Source organism: Drosophila bipectinata, chromosome 2R (assembly GCF_030179905.1).
Source record: "Drosophila bipectinata strain 14024-0381.07 chromosome 2R, DbipHiC1v2, whole genome shotgun sequence".
In the NCBI taxonomy this organism is placed as follows: Eukaryota; Metazoa; Arthropoda; class Insecta; order Diptera; family Drosophilidae; genus Drosophila; species Drosophila bipectinata.
Window position 1 is genome coordinate 24999333 of NC_091737.1, and position 18138 is coordinate 25017470.

At 43.3% G+C, this 18138-nt stretch overlaps 1 protein-coding gene across 1 annotated transcript; it reads left to right on the forward strand.

Moving 5' to 3' along the window:
- The first annotated feature begins 4309 nt into the window (after positions 1-4309).
- Positions 4310-6740, forward strand: LOC108118774 (muscle M-line assembly protein unc-89). Its single transcript, XM_070278988.1, has 13 exons — positions 4310-4453; positions 4507-4560; positions 4627-4674; positions 4749-4826; positions 4905-4976; positions 5043-5117; positions 5194-5265; positions 5319-5673; positions 5730-5822; positions 5879-5962; positions 6019-6096; positions 6154-6418; positions 6469-6740. The coding sequence occupies exons 1-13, from the start codon at positions 4428-4430 to the stop codon at positions 6654-6656; spliced, it is 1488 nt and encodes a 495-aa protein (XP_070135089.1). The 5' UTR covers positions 4310-4427; the 3' UTR covers positions 6657-6740.
- Positions 6741-18138: the final 11398 nt, after the last annotated feature.

The following is an 18138-nucleotide window of genomic DNA, read 5'->3' on the forward strand; positions in this document are numbered from 1 at the left end:
CCACAATAAAACAGAAGAGAATAGAGCCGAGCTGGAGGCAGGTGGCGAGGGGGAGCATAGCTGGCATCTCGCTTACACCTAACTGTTGCCGCTTCGAACATGTTGCAAACATTGAAACCAGTTTCAAGGCTTATCACAGCCAACGCATCTAAATTATCAGTGCCGGCAGGCGCCCACATAAACACAACCCATCGACGAACATGTTGCGACTGAAGAAGAAGCAGGAGGTCGAGGCAGCCGATGGAGGTGGGGATGGAGCACAAGGAGCCCCCAGGGCAAAAACACTGAATGTCTGACAGAGATGGAAGCACAGACAGAGAGAAACGGCAGCCAGACGAGAGCGAGCGAGCGAACGAGCCAGAGTTGAGATTTGGACTGCCTGATGTCGCTTCCAACCACTCCACCACCGCCACCGCCTCCCTCGTCCCACCACTTCTCTGTCCCACCCCGCCCTTCCTGCTCCTCCTTGGCCGCGGGACATTCGCTTGTAATTATAATATTTCATCCCAAAAGTAGCTCCCAGGCATCAGTCAGTTTCGGTTTGCGGTAAGTGGGGGAGCTGGCTGCCTGGCTGCAGGAGAAACTAAGGGAAACGATGCTGCCCGAGGGGGGAAGGGGCTCTGAAGCGGGCTGCAGGGGCGGTGGAACAGAGCAACAGCAGCGGCAGCATCAGCAGCAGCAACAGCAACAGCAACAGCAGCAGCAGGAGCGGGGTTTTGGCAACAATGCAGCAGCGCCAACAATGATGAATTTTTGAACTCAACGTGCTAAAGGTACAGTAAGACATGGCAAGTAAAGACAGCCAGTACCTTGAACTAGATAAGAAGATATAGATATATTGCTTTTTCTAAACTGGACTTAGGACAATCAACAAATATTAAAACCCTCAAGAACCTTGAGCTTACAACCGTAAACTATCCCTAAACCTCAATTAAATCTAAAGAAAACTTTAATCTTTCTTTGACTTCACAGTGATACGTCAAAGCTCCTGTAACTCTTTCCCCAGCTTCCTAGCCACCTCCATCGCCCCTTCCCACCCCATCCATTTCTCCTTCTCATAACCCTGGGCACTTGAAGGGCTAAAGGATTTTCCATTTCTTTTCGCATTACTCCAGCATTGTTTGCTTATTAAATAGCTCAACTCGCATAAGGGGGTCGTAGCGCCCGCTCTCTCACTCTATAAATTAGCCTTCAATGGATGGCACGGACCCCAATTCGAAATCCCAGCCGCGAACGCTGGGGGGCCAAAACGCTTAAAAACGCTGACACATGAAATGCAATTCAGAATGCACTGAAAACAAAATTAAAACTTATAATAAAAGTCCTAAAAACAAGTTACAGCTTAGAATCTTCATCTTGATATTCGTTAAAACTTTATCCATTTTAGATTCCAATATTTTTATGTTTAATTGGTTTTTTTTCAGTGTGACATTGCCGTTTAGTGGGGATTGTCAGAAAACGGTATTAAGTGCATTCGAGGCGCTTGACAGGGGCAACGGATTCGCGCTCATGCGGCGGCTCATTTCTGATTTCTGGTCAAGCGCCTGGCCAACTTGGCCTGCTTCGGCTTTGGCTTTGGCTCTGGCCTGGCTGTGGCTTTGGCATTGTGATAAATTGAGCCAATGGATTGGCCCGCCAGGCCGCAATCATATTGAACGCTAAAATAATGCCCCGGCCCGTACCTGGAACTGGGATTACCGGGCGATGCGATTTGCTTCCGATGCTCTCCATTTGACTCGATTCATATTACCGCATCGTTTGCGGCGACATTTAATTAAAATTTCTTTCAGCTGATACGATGGCCGAGGCCAAAAGTTTTGCTAGTTTTGGCAGTGGTAGTTGTGGCAGTGGCCACTGGCCTCCTTGCCTCCATTCTGGCCGCGTTTATCAGGCGCAATTTAGTGGCTTGAAGATAACTCTTTCGCCCGCACTCTCCAAGTTGCACTTAATAGCCAAATATGCATACCAATTGGCCAGGATAGAACCGACAAGGCCGGGCTCGGCCATGGGTTGGAGTGGTAGCTCCATTGGAGGCGCCATTGCACCCACAAAACGGTCATAAAACGACGCTTAATGACTCCGAAATGGAGCCGGCCATTGTTATTATTATGATTATTGCAGAGTACCAGGCTCGGGTGTTATCTGCCAACCTCCAAACGGGAAGCATTGTCTCCCGCATCCTGTGTCAGTGTGTGCCAATAATATTACACATACGCCGCATAGGCAACGTTTTAATTTCCCGTGCAGCAGGAACTCCATTCAGCAGGAACGGCCGGGCGGGCCTCCTTTCGGGCGGGAATGCTCGTATTTAACGGAACTTATGCCGCAATGCTGCTGACGTTTCCTGTCTGCCATTTTGTTTGTTTGCGGCTTAAGGATGTGCATTGCAGGAAGTACTGCCATTTTTCTTGAATATTCGAAACAGATATTCGGCTCTTGTAGAGAAAGAGGCTATATTTCAAGATAAGTTTCCCAGGGCTTAAATTAACATTAAATTAAATTAACCCTTTTAGGATAGCGCTGAGCAAAAATAATAAAATCTGAGGAAAAATCCATTTTACTTTAAAATAAATCTAATTTGCTGCCAATCGTATCTGTTTTAAGATTCAACCACTGAATCTAGCCAAAACTTGCCGTGCTTTATAGAATTTTTGGTCCTGAGCCATCAGTCCATAATAATCCCGTCTTTCCCCCATCAAAGGATGCACAGATGGGAATGCATTCCATAAATAAGAGTTTTTCTGATCAAATTAGCCGCTTCAATGAGCAGGCAACCGAGTCGGTCGGTGCATATGTCGAAAGTCGATGCAGTTTAAACACAATTTAATTAACATTCGAATGAATAAGCGCAACAAACGAAGCTTTTAGCCCCTCCTGCCACCTGTATCCTGCCGATCCCCTCATCCCGTCTTTAAATATTTCTGTGTGGATGCATTCGCTTGGAAATTTATGCAACTGACAGTTGCATGCAACGAAATCAAAGTGCATTCAAGGCATCCAAAATAATCCAGCCCACCCACTCCTTCGCTCCCCCACAGCTCCCCATTTAATTGAACAAGTATCTATTCAATTTCTGGTTTTGATCTTCCATTTTTATTAAATATATACACATGTACATATATATTTTTTTGGGCAGTTCAAACGCAATTAAAGCCAGAAAGGAAATGTCAGTCAACTCTTCAAGTCAAAGCCGGAGTCAAGTCGTCGTCCTGTCAGCTGCTTTTGCTGTCCGCCGATGGCCGGGAGGCAAGTTCTTGCCTCAAATAGCTTCGGGCCATGGCAAAGAACCGCCAACAATGCCAAAGCGGCAGCAACGGCAGAAGACAAATACGGGCAAAAGCGAAAAAAGCAACAACAACTGCATTTTAGTTGCTCCACACCAAATGGCCGCCAGTCATCGTTACACTTGGCTAAATACTCTGAAATATTCTCCGGGTTTTCTTAAAAATATTAAATTAGGTTCCTCAAACTGAAAGTATACTTTTGAATAATCTTTTTGTATTTAAGTATCGTTTACTAACTTTGTAGTACCCTAAGTATTGAATAAAGTTTTTATAAAACAACATACATTGAAAGGAATCCTTATCCTCTTTTATGATAAGTGTCTGATTACATACACTATGCTGAATAATCTGAGAGTTTAATGGGTTTCTTACTAAACATATTTAAGTTAGTGTGTATGATTTTCTCACTCATTTAAAAAACAGAAATAATTAATAATCTCTTATTAATCTTAGCAAAAGTTTTTTCCAGTGGTATGATGCTTATGTACAACGGGCTTATGTACCAAGTGCGGATCCAAGTTGAAGGAGTTGCGGATGGGACCGCTGCTGCTGCCGCTGCCGCTGAGGACAACCTTGTCGTTTTCCCCGCAGCTCCTGTCGCTGCTGCTTCTGCTGCTCAGAGAAAAAGCGTCGCTGCATGAAAAACGGGCCTGCGGCAAGCCGAGGCAGAGACAGAGCAGAGGCAGCGACTGCGGCAGCGTCGTCCTGTACGCTTCGCTGTGCTAATGTTGCCGCAGGACTTAGACGCTTTGATGGGAAGTGGGGGCCAGGGCGGTGGGCTGGCGGCGGGGCAAGAAGGAGGGAATGGGGTTTGCGGGTCGGAAGCAGCCGGAGATAGAAGCTGAAGGAGTCCTCGAGGCGATCTCTAGGATGGGTTGAGGAGAATCGCCCAAGGATTTGCGCCTGCGCAACACTCGCAGCGTGCAACATGCAATTGCAACAGTTGCAACTAGCAACTATTCTGTTTTAATTGCATATTAATGTGAAAATGTGTGAACAAAGCCCCCAGGCACAAACGAAATTATACAATATTGAAACCAGTTAGTAGACGTTGACTGTTCATTCGAATTGGTAGCAAGATACATTAATATACTCTTATATTTTCATATGAGCATTACTGAGTAAATAAAAAAAAAGTGAAGTATGCTGCCCATTAACTTGTGTCGTCGGTAAGTAAGCTTAAGCTTCTAAACTGCAAAGAACAAAAGCAACTTCTTTCTAGACGACCAGGGGATAAACCTGTTCAGGAGATGCACGGAAATCCGAATTATAATTAGTACGCTAACCTTTCTTCAATTCCTTTAAAGTACCTAACATTTTACCTATGTATATTATCTTTCAGTGCAAATTTAAATTCTAAGGATCTACAATCTGATGATTTGACCATTGGGTAAGCCTAATCTTTCTAAAATGATCATTCTTAAGAATTGAGCATTTCTATAAAATATAATATATTTTTTTTAGACAAGTGGCTCAAAGGCCATGGGAAAGCGATATTTTAAAAGACAATATGTTCACTAGCAACAAATACATGGCCAAGCCGTAAGTAGTACTTTAGATTAACATTATTTAATTAAATAAATTTAAAAAATTTATTATTTAAAATATTTATTTTTATAGAAAAAGTTCTCAGGATGAAGGGGAAATAAACAAAATGAAAATGGACAGAACACATAAATACATGAATGAACCGTAAGTCCTCTTAAAATTAAATTCCAAAACCTTTTTATCAAAAAACTTTTTTTTTCCCATCCTTAGGATGCTTTGTCGTGAGGAAATTGATCGGCACTTAGTTAAAATGTACATTAACAAGAAGCGTGTGCAGGCTGTACCGTAAGTTTATTTTTTTTCTAAATAAATAAATTTTGTATTCCGTCTAAATATATAAAATTTATTTATTTTCTTATAGAAAATCCGGTTCTAAAAAAGACAAAAAGGAAGTAGAGGAGTTGTACCCGAAAAGGAAGTTTGTCGCTGATTCGTAAGATTAGTTATCCCAAAATATCCATTTGTATTTAATTGTTTAATTTACAGGGTAACTTCTATTACTGCCACTCGCACAAAGGTAACAGCCAACGGCGAGATGAGAACTGATCCTGTAGAAGGTGTCAATCCTCGCCACCTGACCGCCAGCCCCACGTTGCCCAGCCTCCGAGAGCGCACTTCGAAGTCAAAAAATGCTGAACTTTACGATCTGTCCATGATGCTCCAGGAAAATGAGCCGTCGTGTAAAGAAGAACAAAATCCTAAAACAGTGGTTTTCGAAAAAGAAACGAGCAGCGAGATAATTGCATCATCTAGAAAACGTTTCCTACGAAAAGACCGGGCTAAGAAGGTTGTTAAGGAGACTTATGTAGCAAAAAGCAATGAACCAAATCTTTCAGATAAGGTAAGTTTTGAGGTGGTTTTAAGAACTATTATTGCCCATTAAAGGAGTTTCTTTAGATGGAGGTGGCTAAGGGGGCATTTGTAAAGAAAAACGACAAACCAAATATTTCAGCAATGCCTGAAAAAGAATTCTCCCTTATGGCTGATAAGGTGAGTTTCGTGTTGTTTTTAAGGGCTTTAATAGTCTCATAAAAGAGTTTCTTTAGAAAAGGGTTTTTGAGAAAGCCTATATAGAGAAGTACGAAAAGCCCAATCTTTCAGCAATGCCTGAACAAAAATTATCTAATAAGGTGAGTTTTGTGGTGTTTTCTAAAAGTATTAGTACCCAATAAAGAAATTTGTTTAGCCAAAGCCTCAAAAATCCGAAGAAGCTACTGAAAAGCCGGTGACAAAGGTCACGCCTAGAGAAAAAGAAACCGAATTTGTAAGATAAACTTTTTTCTAATATGGCAGAAAAATAAATATATATTTTGGTCTTTAGGTGGCTTACTCATCTAGGCCGGAGTCTTCCCCATCAAAAATTACCTCAGAAAAGTGCTTAGATCCAGAGGTATATGGTGATGTTAAATACTTTAAGGCAATAGCTGGGGAAGCTGATGTGGCACTGACAAAATCATTTGATCATTGGCCAAAAAAGGTCCATAGACCAAAGAGCACAAGTAAGAGAAAGACCATATGTAAGCCAAAGACTACATCCTTTTCAAGCTGGGCTGCTGAATGCATACAGAATATTGTGAATGCAATAGGTAATCTTAGCGATAACTATTCCATAGTGATACAACATTTTCCTTTCCAGATCATTATTCTGCCTATAAATTTATTATTTTGTTTGGCATAGCTTTCTACTTATGGTACATTCTGTGCTATGACGTCAACGAAAACGTGGCCGAGGAATGGCGCTACATTTCGATAATGAAAAAATCAGGGACACTAATGAAGGTTTTCTACTACGTGATGCGAAAGATGCGCATCCCCATTTTCTGATGCCAGTTAGAGAGAAATTTCAAATATTAATCAAACATTCTGCATTTGAATAATAAAATGGCAGCAATACTGTTTTATTCAGTTCGATTTTCGTATTGAAATATTTATTGTAAAATATTTATAAATGGATATTTTCTCTGATGTCCGCCGCCCCAACTATGGTGTTGAATGGGACTCGCGGTCCAACACCTCTCTTTGTCCAATGCTCAACCACCCCCTTGCCGTTTCACCCTCCGTTTGTCCCCATTTTAGCCACCTGATGCAGCTCTAACAAATGAAAAACAAATATTAAGCTTTGTTGTTGTGCCAAAATAGAACCAAAAACATCCACACACCAGAGTGTGGAGCAGAGCCATTCGCGAATTCACGGAAATTGTAAAGTGTTAAAAATAATAAATTATTTCTGTTATTCTAAGTGGTATTAGAAAATGTTCATGCATAAATTTAAATTGCCGGAGCGTGTTGCGAAAACATTTTGCGGTGCGAAAATTGAAATTCCATTGTCGACAAAGGATTGGCAACAGGAACAGAGTGTGTGTGTAAAAATACAGGCTGGTTGATGGGAAAATGATTATTGTATTTTCACCTGTCGGCAGGTGGGAACCCCTTTTCTAACCAATCCCCCCTCAGACCTCTACTCCCGCTAAAAGAAACAACGCGGACATTGGCATCAAATAAATGTCACTGGCCCGGGGCAGACTAATCCGTGGAATTAACCCCTCAGGTCGGGCTGCTACAATTTGGATAATTTAAAAATATTTTTGTGAGCGTCCAAAGATGCTCGTAAATCACGGATACTTTTCGGCTTTTTGGCCAAGAACTTCGGGGCTCACGGCAGCCAACATCGAACTTGTTCGAGAGCGCGAAAGGGGGGTCGGTGGGGGTTGGGGGCTGGAGAGTTGCAACCGCCATTTACAACGTAAACACAACACAGACAATGCGAAATGAAAATGGGAAGAAGTGTATCTCTCAGATAGCCGGCGGGTGATTTCTTATTCTCAGTCTCAGTTTCTTCTCCTTCACTATCCGAATATCTAAATCTGGCCGCTGGCCGCTGGTCTGAAAAGAACCAAATCCAAATCTCAGTTCCAACCGGAAAACTCTTAATTGCAAAAGAAAACTAAGTTTACGTTTAGAAAATGAGTAAACCTCCCAAACCAGTTGAATATTAATTTGTATTTTATTGGATATGTTAATTAGTTGGCTAGATTTCCGCTCAGCCTCCATTAGTGGGCCTATTAGTGCCGCTCCCAGAGCGCAAATAACCAAACATGGCTTGGAGGCTTTCAAAAATGGATGCCAATTGAACTAAGGGCGATATATTCTCACATATAAGGAATGTGGGAACTATTTTTTTTATGTTTTTTTGCCTTGAACAGAGGAACCCACACACCAATATAAAGATACAGATACCAAACTGAAACCTATCTTCTTTGAAGCCCCAGTGCGGCAAACATCCCTGGGGCAATATCTCCGGCTCAGTGCGACTACGACGCTCATTTGTTTCACAGTCGTGGACAAGATAATCGCCAATGTCCGCCGCTTAGAGGAGCTCGCAGAAGGGTCATTGGAGGGGGGTGGGGGAGACTGCCAGTCGTTGCTGGGGGAAATGTATCTCAATAATTTTCACACGAATTTCAGTCGAAATGAAGTTGTTCGGCCAGAGTCTCAGCCTTCGACCTAATGCCTCCTCATCTGCGGTCCCGCTCTCTTAGCCGTGTCAGTCAATCATTCATCGCCCAACGAGCTGTGGCAGTAGCAACAGCTGTACCACATAGACACATGCAACCAGCTTACACATGCTCCACACACACTCACACCCTCTCCTTACCTGGCTCCCCTTCCCGACTCTTTTGGCCACATCTTTGGCTTGGCTTGGAATGACTTGGCTTTGCCGTAGGTAGACGAATGGTAACTGAAACTGTCACAACGTCAGCGTGGACACCTTTGGCGCTGCTTCGACTTCATTTGGATATCATCAGGCAGCACCTGGGCTCCCCTTTGACTCCGTCACCACCTCGGCCACGTTGCCATAGCAGCTAAGGCTCCAGAAACAGATACAGGTATACAGATATAGCAACAATTACAGATACGGATACGGATACAGACTGCCTCTGCCCAAGTCAAAGCCTGCAGAGAAAGAAAAACAGAGAAATATAATAAATTCTTTTTTCCATACAAGAATGCTTCAATTCCTTATTTAGAGGAACCTTTCTCGCAGTGCAGGGACCGCTACAGAGAAGAGCAGAGCCGGGGGGCCTGCTTCGCTTGTAATTATAATATTCCAGCCAACCCAGAATGTGGCCCACGGGCAGCAACAGGAAGATGAAGCGGCGTCATACGGAAATCTCCTTGTTTTTGCTGCCGTGGCACATGCAACACGACAGCGGCAATGCCAACAACACTAACAAAAACAACAACGTGGATGGTGACTCCGACAACGCCTGTGGACTTTGCGGATGACCTCGAGCGCCACAAGTGCTGATTACGAGGCCGTCCCACCAGCAACAGAAACAGCATTCAGACCCCCATCAGCAATATCAAAAAAAGAGAATAATGAAGAAACGAGAAAGCCACAAAGCTAAATAGAGAAACTTAAATACCCTAAAACGTAGGGAGTTGTTTTAAAATTTAACTTTTATTTTTTCTACATATTCTTATTTAGGAACTTAATTATGACTGAACTCGATAGAACTAGAACTACATTATAAACTATTTAACAAATTAATTAAGCCTTAAAGGGATAATATTAGGCATGCAACTTTTAAAGTATTTGAGGCCACTTTTAGTGACGAGCAAAATCACATTTTCACCATTATCATCTCAAAACTAACCTATTTGAGAACTAGAATATTAAAAGATTTTCTTTATTTTACAATTAAATCTATCTAAGTATATTGTAAAGAACCCAGCACACTTTGTTTGGGTTGGTGCCGAAAGACTTAATGGCTAAGGGCAGGATATAAAGCCAAACGCAGAGGTTGGCAGCCTCTTCTCCTTTTAACCTGCTTGATGGGGGAGTGTAATTTGGTGTATGATGAATGCATGTAAGTGTATGAGGCTGTGTGTTTTTTCATAGCTTTGGGGTCTTACTGTGCGTGTCCATGGCCAGGATATCGCTGGCCAGTCGCCGAAGCTGGCCCATTTACATAGCTTGAGGTATTTCAATTTATTTCATTGTGCTTTTCATATTATTGTATTTGCAATTTTGATTGGCATGGCCCTCGGTGGAGATACCGAGGGGACGAGTTGGCGCTCCAGTAGGCATATGCAAAAATCCGTATAGATTGACAATCACAATCAACTTTGACGACCAATAACTTGATTATTTCCCATTTAAATATCACACAACACACACTCTCACCCATAATAAAAATAAAGAGCTCAAGGCTGCTCAGTGTTCAATGGTCAATGGTCAATGGTCGTTATTCTTACTATGAAAAATAATATTTTAGTCAAATATTTGATTTAAATACGATAACTTGGCATTAAGTAAATAAACATAAATAAGACAAAAGACAAGAAAACAACAAATGTCAGATCAATTGTTTGCCCGGCGGCCAGTATTTGATTTTTATATCCAACCGTATTGTCATTGCGTTGCCATTGCACTCCATTATCAATTGCAACGACAGTGATATATGATGACTGTCGGACCAAAAACAACACCAACGACATGCATAAAAATGAGAAAAAGCAACAACAAGCAAATGTTATGGAATTTATGTGGCCAGCGGATAGAATAAAAGTCATAAAATCAATGCACAAATGGCACTGAAATGTACTTACAAATGCAGATACGTGTATCTTCGTTGTTATATGTATCTGTATCTGTCGGCTGACAAATGCCAAAGTCCAGATTTGGCAGGATACTTGTGATTATTTCCGTTTTGAGTTTTTTTCAAGAGGATCTTTAATTACACTGTCCAGAGCTGGAGACTTCATGAAGTGGTATCTGTCCTTTCTCGCCGGAATTGCCATTTAACCAGGACATTCTTCATTAAGCCCGGTCGAAGCTGAACAAATGTTTCATGTTCAATCCGGGGGAATATCCTTCAAATGCCTTGATTTTGATTGCTGCTTGTCCGTTCCTGAAAAGGCTGAAAGAACAATGCCAGAAACGAAGCCTGGCAACAAACAATTGCCCAGAAAATTCAACAGACAGAATGAATATTGAAAATGAAAAATAAATACGAGCCTTGCCACTTCAACCAGAGGCTCCCCCAAACAAGGGGTCCTGGCCATCTGAAACAAACTGAAAGCTTTTTCGAGGCCCAGGACTGAAAGGATTCCCCTTGTATAACCCGCTTATGCCAGAGGACCTATTCTCATATGCAACAACTAATTGCAGCCTTGCCTACATCTGCCACAATTATAAGAAATATGCAATTTTACTGCAAAAATTGTTGCAACATTTGCCAAAAATGTTATGCAGATCTTGTTCTGTAGACCCATACACGTGTGGTTGTGGGCGTGGGCTCATTTCAATATGGACAATGCATACATATCGAATATAGGGCCTGCACATTCTGCATTCTTCCGCAAAATACACACGCACCCACACGGTCCCACACACATCCCCCACACCAATACCAATAAATCAGAATGCAAGAACTGACCAAATACAAGAAACGAAAAATGCATAACGAAAGCATAAATTGCCAACAATAAATAACCGAAAAATTTGTAAATAAAGTTGCTGCACAAATATTTCATAAAGCAACGAACAACCGAAACCCAGCTTAGGGCTAAAGAGCAGATGCCAAAAACGAGAAACGGTAAGACACCAGGGCACCCAAGTATCCCCAGTATCCCCAGTATCCGAATAAACCAGCATCCAAATACTTGGGCACCAGGCAGCAGCCAGCAGACACCAAATGCCAAACACCAGGCGAGGCCAAAAGTATTTACGGCCAACTTAACACACGCCAGCGATGGCAGCGTGACACGACCGGAAGGACACCGATGTCTATAAAACATGATATGGCACATATTTTTTATATAGATGGATAGAGAAATAGTTTAATTAAAAATATTTTTTATGAGTTTTATGCCAAATTACGTACGTACCTAGCTGCCACTAGCACACACTCCCACTACGCCAGGAGGCCAACTGCAGCAGCATTTGGTCCTCCCAATGAAGAAGAGGACGCTGGGGCAAGTGGGGGCTGGGAGATAAAGGCGCAGAAGGAGCGGACGGGGGCTGAGACGGAGGCTGGGACTGAGGCGGGGGTGCGGCTATCGTATCGAAAAACCAAAAAGTAAAAATGGCCCCCAGCGAATGTTGCAAGCAGCGCCAGAGATAAGCAGCCACAGCGGCAGCAGCAGCGGCAACTTAACATTTTGCGGCGGCAAAGCGAGATGGCCACGGGGAGAGAGAATGAGGCAAGGGAGCGGGGCAAGTGAGGCAAGCGGGCCAGTGCAAACAAATTTCATACTTGGCCCAATGTTTAAACTCTTCAATTGGCTAAAAGCACTTTTCTCTAAGCGAGCGTGTGTGTGTGTGTGAGTGTGCGCTATCTAAATGTGGCACGATTATTGTTATTATTGTTGTTTTGGTTGCAGGCGGCCAGCTTCGGATGGTCCAACTATTTATTTGCATATGAATTCGGCCTCCCAAATCTAGAATTTATTAGCAATTGCAATGCAAGCCGCAAGTACGGCCACAATAACAGGTAAGTGAACTGCCAAGAGTCGCCTTCTTATGGCCAACAACGAGTCATAAATAGCACACGAAGACGGCATCAGGACTTTTGTCAACGCGCTGGCAATGCAACAAAATGTTGTAAAATAAACGAAAATAATGGAACACGCGAAATAATCCTCAAATAGGGCTGAGATTCAACGGAAGGATACCTTAATGTAGAGCCTGAACTGTGATATTGGCTAAAAGGCTTGGTTAAATAATATTTTTGGGGTTAAAGTTCAATCTGGAATGTAGGAAATTATTCCAAAGGATTCTTTTCACCGGCACTCCCCTTCATATCCTTGCAGTTCCAGGGTATGCCGAGGAAAAGAGAGCCTTGGCGGTCATATAAGAACACCAAGAGGAGCAACAACAAAGGCGAGTACCGCTGGCGATGAAGGAATAAGAGCGAGTCACAGTCAGCGGTAGCAACAACAACAAATTGGAATATACCGCCGACAGGCACAACGGTGTTCATAATAATGATGGCGTGGTCTCTGAAAAGAACCATGACGGAGGAGAAGCCGCAGCGGAATCACCAGGAGGAGCCGCAGTACGAGGGGCACCAGAAGGGAAAGGAGCAGTAGCAGGAGCAAGAGCCGGGAGCAGGCCGAGAGACCAGGCCGAGGCCGAGGCAAGGACAACATGGCCGCAACATAATGAAAACGAAGGGAATTTTCAGTTCGCGAACTCGGCGACAAGGCGGACGCAACCGAGGAAGGGGAAGACCGGGGAAAGGGTGGCGGAAAGGGTGGGGGCTCTGGGGGAACGGGGGCAACGACGCACGAAACCGCACAAAATGCCTGCCGGCCATTGCAAGTTCTCAAGTGCTTCCGGCTGAGAGGTTGCCTACCCAGGAACCACAACGAGAGCGAGAACGAGAACGAGGACAGTGGCGGCGAAGGGGGTAGAAGGTAGCTCCCCAGTATCAAACTACCTTACACCTACCTTTATACACTGCAATAAATATAGGCTTTAACCAAAACAATTGAATGATAGTGAAAACCTAGGGAATTCATTAAAAATTGATTGTTTTTATTTGAAAAATGTAAAAATTTTATGTTCTTACTAAAAATTGAATCCTTGACTATCTGTAAATACCATTTCTTTGAGTGTATGCCTCCTCACACACTTACCTTCCCATCAACCTACCAATATTGTCATGTGGTTTTCTTTGCCGATGGAAGGAAGAGGAGGTGAGCGGTGGGAGGCGGGATAAGAGAGTAAGAGAGTGAGGAACTCCTGGTCGACTGCCACTAACCATCGAGCTTCATCAACGATGACGACGTCGTCGACATCATGGGACGGAAATGAGTGAAGCGTGACATTTGCTGCTCCTGCGATGTCACGCTACGCTGCTCTTCGCCGCATCTCCTCCAGCCTCGACTCCTTTGCCCGGCTCTTTATCCTTTTCTCGGTCTCCAATCCTTTGCCCATTCCCCATTCCCAGTGCCATTCTCATTCCCCCATTTCACATGTGAGCCGGAGGGCAGGCAAAAGGAAACTCCTCGTATAACGCAAATTAAAAATCGCACTGCCATGCAAGACATCAGAGCATCCGCCATCAGCCATCATCATCATCCATCATCTTCCAGTAAATGGGGAAAGAAACTATAAGGTCCCAGGTCGCCTAGGAGTAGGCAACGCGTTTCGTTTTTAATTAGTCATTAATATCGAGGTCCTTTAACAGGCATTATGTTATGTGGATGCTTTAAGTAGTTAGTGCAAATAATGTTGATGGACCCGCCGGCGTATTACATTTCGACATCAAAACAAATGCATAACAAAAGGTGTAGCACACATATCATGCATATTTTGAGTAAAATTGCCCCGAACGCGCTGCCGTCCATCTGTCCGTCTGTCCGCTTTTCCACCCCTCCCCCCACAATCGCAACACCCAGCAACCGACACCCAAAACCCTTGTAACCCACCGCTGCGGTGCCGCAATCAACCTTTGGCAGCGGCTCGCGTTTTTGATGTGCCAGCGGCCAAATATCGATGTAAAGAATTAAAAACATAGGTACATGCGTACTAAGGGCGGTGTATTGGCCGCAGGACACTCCAGGGGGTGGCAGGGGTGGCGGTGCTCTGGCAGGGGGACGTGGCAGAAAGCGTGGCCTAAACTGGGAGAACAGCAGATACAATAAAACATGCAAATATTCGCCCAAGGACATTGCAACAACAACAACAACAACAGCAGACACAGTCAAAACACAGGACGGGAGTAAGTGAGAGAGAAAGAGAGAGAGCGCCAAAGAACGCAGCCAAAACATCAAACACACCCACACACACTCACACATGGACAGAGAGAAGGTCCTTTGGTAACGGCATGACCGCAGGTGTATACATGTATGTATATGGATATGTGGCAGATACCAAAGGGTATAAAGTTTATTTAGCTTTAGACGAAATTAAAGGCCTTTGTATATTAAGTAACCCACGTGGAAAGCATCCATCCATCTACTCACACACAACCACACACATAGACATACATAAATGCAGTGCGATAACACACACACACTCACAAATATCCTCGGAGTGTTGAAGTTGTACATAAAATATGCCCCTGGCCGTTCTAAACATACCAAAAATGAAATTTATACCAGGAAAAGGCGAAAAAAACATAAAAAAAAGGAATGCGAACCGAATTCGTTTCAAATGTTCATTGGAGGGCCCAAAAGGCCGCCGCAGGACATCGTTGCGTACCTCAAAAACGAGCTGTAAAGTTCTCCCTGCCCTCCTGGCCAGGACATCATGAGTGGGTGTGTGTTTCGGAGTGTACGGTGTGTCGGTGCCTGTGTGTGAGTGTGAGGCCGAGCACTCGGTTCCTGAAAATACTTCACTCATATTTTGATTTCATCAGCATGCTTTTGGCTATAATAACTGGACATGAAGACAATCAAGCGATACTATAAAACAAATCCAAAAATTTCATGGTCCATAAAAGCCCAAATCCAGTTATTGGCTAAAGGATAAAACACAACACATCTAAAGGATATGATTCGTTAGACAAAAGGTATTAAAAGGTATTTCTGAAATGAATATTTTTAATGGCACTGCATCCTATTTCTTAACATTTAAGGCCGTAGTGTCTAAAGAACTCTGACATTTTTATTAAACTCTTTAAAGTTCTTCCTTTAAAACACCAATATACTCGTCCAGTCGTTATGTAGATTTTCCCCGCCCTTTGGCATGATTATTAACTTTGAGTTGTATTTAAATTTGACAATTTCGGGCACAATCAGTTGGACAGTATATTGATGCATGTCCCGAGTCCCGGGCATTGCCTGCCACAGTCTGGGGCAAATGTGACTGCAGCAGCTGCAAGGGCATAAAAACTGATGACTTGTGCCGCTGTCTGATCCGCAACGGTAACGGTAACTGTAACTGTAAATGTAACTGCAACGGCAACTGCAACCCTTGACCCCCTCAACCAACCCAGTTCGCATGTCCCAATGGTACAATTTCATTTTTAACATTTTATTTCCCTTTTTTGTCACATATAAAAATGCATCAAATACGAAAACTGGAAAGCGAACATGGCCAATTGTAAAACATATCAGAATATATACATATATGTATGTGTATATTTAAATGCCGTTACACTGATTGACAAAAGCCATATCGGCGGGGGCTCAATAATACAAGCACACCAACAACCACAACATGAACGCGACTTACAGCGCAACGAGGAGAAAAGCCACCGGGCCAACAGGGCGTATGAGTAATGCAGCCGAAACAATGCAATTGCCAATAAAGATGAGAGGTCGCATCAGAAAAACTTGATTGCAATTTCATTTTTTTCTCATTTATGATAAAAAAAACCGTTTGGCTCTTTAATCTGAAATTCTTGATTTTTGGCTGAAAAAACACCCACACCTGTTTCGGATGTATCTAATAAAATATGCTGAATGCAAATAAAGCTTAGAAAGTGCAACACTATTTTTTCATCGCACTCGGCCCAACAAAAAACCTCTCTTAGCACAGCGGTGTTAATATTTAATGCAATTGTTATAGAAATTTATTTTGATTTTATTACAAAAGTCATGAATAATTGGCGCACCTGGAGTCCTGAGTCTGAGCATGCATATGGAAGGAAGTGTTTTCGGTTCCACGCCTGCATTTCTAAATACCATTTTGTCCGCTTTGGCGGAACGCGATTTGCATATTTTTAGGCATCCGTTTATTTTCAATACCGCCAGAAAAACACAGAGCACTGTTAAAGCGGCAAACGCTTAAGCATATACATATAGGACTATATAGCATGCACAAATATTGGCGGAGTGGCGGAGCGTCAGGGCGGATATTCTATATAATTTTGTAGTCTCACATTTTGCGGAGCTAATCTGCATTTAAATGGAATTTTTAATTATTTTCCTAGCCGCATCCTTTGACAATCACAGCGGACTAAAAATCGCCCCGAGGCGGAAGCGACGAGGACACCAACCGCAGCCACGCCTCTTCTCGCTTTCGGTGACCAAACCGCCCAATTCGCGGTCGGTAAAATGCAGTTCGAATTTAAATAAAACTTAACAAGCTTGTGCACACACAAAGGTGTAGGTTAGAGCCGGTTAGAGCCAGGCCCCCCTCTTGGCCAATATATATTCCGGAACATTTTAGATTGCCAATCAAAATGTGGAGCACAATATATCAGACGGGAGTGGTGGCGCGTGGGTGTGAGTGATGGAGGGCAGCGGAGGGTCGTATAGCGAGCCGCAGCACCTAACAATTTCGCCATCATCGGCTAAGCAAATAAGAATATTAATGGTTTTTTCCAGCCATTGCACAATATTTTCCATCCACCCACTCCGCCGATGCTCACGCCCATGCATAATACACCTGAGCGAGTTTTTCGATTAGGAGTCACCAGGCAACCCACCTTCCTCCCACCTCTATATTCATATACATATATGTTTGTCCCTATTTGTGGAGTGGTGCAGTGCATAAAATTAAAATTGGCGACATTTTACAAATTGCATTTTCGCATATATGCCATTGAAAAATTGTAATTAACATGTTAATTAATAGTTGGCCGCGGGCTTGGTTTGTGTTATTAAACAAAAAAAATCCATTGCATAATTTTAGGCTTCAGCATATGTGTGGGTGTATGCGTCACGTCTGTGTGTGCCAGTCTGTGTGTGTTTGGCGGTTGTCGTTCAATAAAAACAAAATCACTTTATGAGCCTGCTATTTTAATATTAATTAGTTTTGGCTGCCTGGAAAAAACAAGCGGCAGTAACAAGCAAACTATAAACATTTTATTGTACATTTTAATGATAATACATAGGCGGGGTGAGATTTGAGCTGCGATGATTAAACCGTCGATGAAATTTCGTTTTTTTGCCATTCCGATCATGACCAGAACCGGAAGTCGCTAGGAATCCGCTGCCGCGCCCGGAGCCCGGAGCGTGTCTTTCAATTTGGCTGCCGGACCGCGTCGACCATGTTTGGTTTCATCAGGTTTGGCAACGGTACGGCAACGGCATTCCATGAATTCACCCGGATTCCGGCAGAGACGACGTTGGCCTCAATTGGCCATTGGCGTTTTTGCTTCAAATCCTTCTTCCTTGACTTGCCCGCCTCTCTCTCTTACCAGCATCCTCTCGTACTCGCCTCTTACGTATCCTTGTTATTGCTGCAAAGGAAATGTGAACGTGAGCTGTGTGTCTGGGCTGGATTGGGGGCAGCTTCACCTGGCTAACAACGTAACATCAACAGGCAAATAGGTTAGGGCAGGAGCAGGAGCTGAAGCAGGACATTGGCAGCATAACGGAGCGGAAATTAAAAGGAGCAAAA

What these genes read in the sequence shown, in the direction of transcription:
- LOC108118774 (XM_070278988.1), top strand. Translation starts at nt 4,428, where the DNA reads ATGCTGCCCATTAACTTGTGTCGTCG. An exon ending in GGAAATCCGAATTATAATTA is followed by an intron (nt 4,561 to 4,626) that starts GTACGCTAACCT and finishes ATTATCTTTCAG; the next exon opens with TGCAAATTTAAATTCTAAGG. An exon ending in AGGAAGTTTGTCGCTGATTC is followed by an intron (nt 5,266 to 5,318) that starts GTAAGATTAGTT and finishes TTTAATTTACAG; the next exon opens with GGTAACTTCTATTACTGCCA.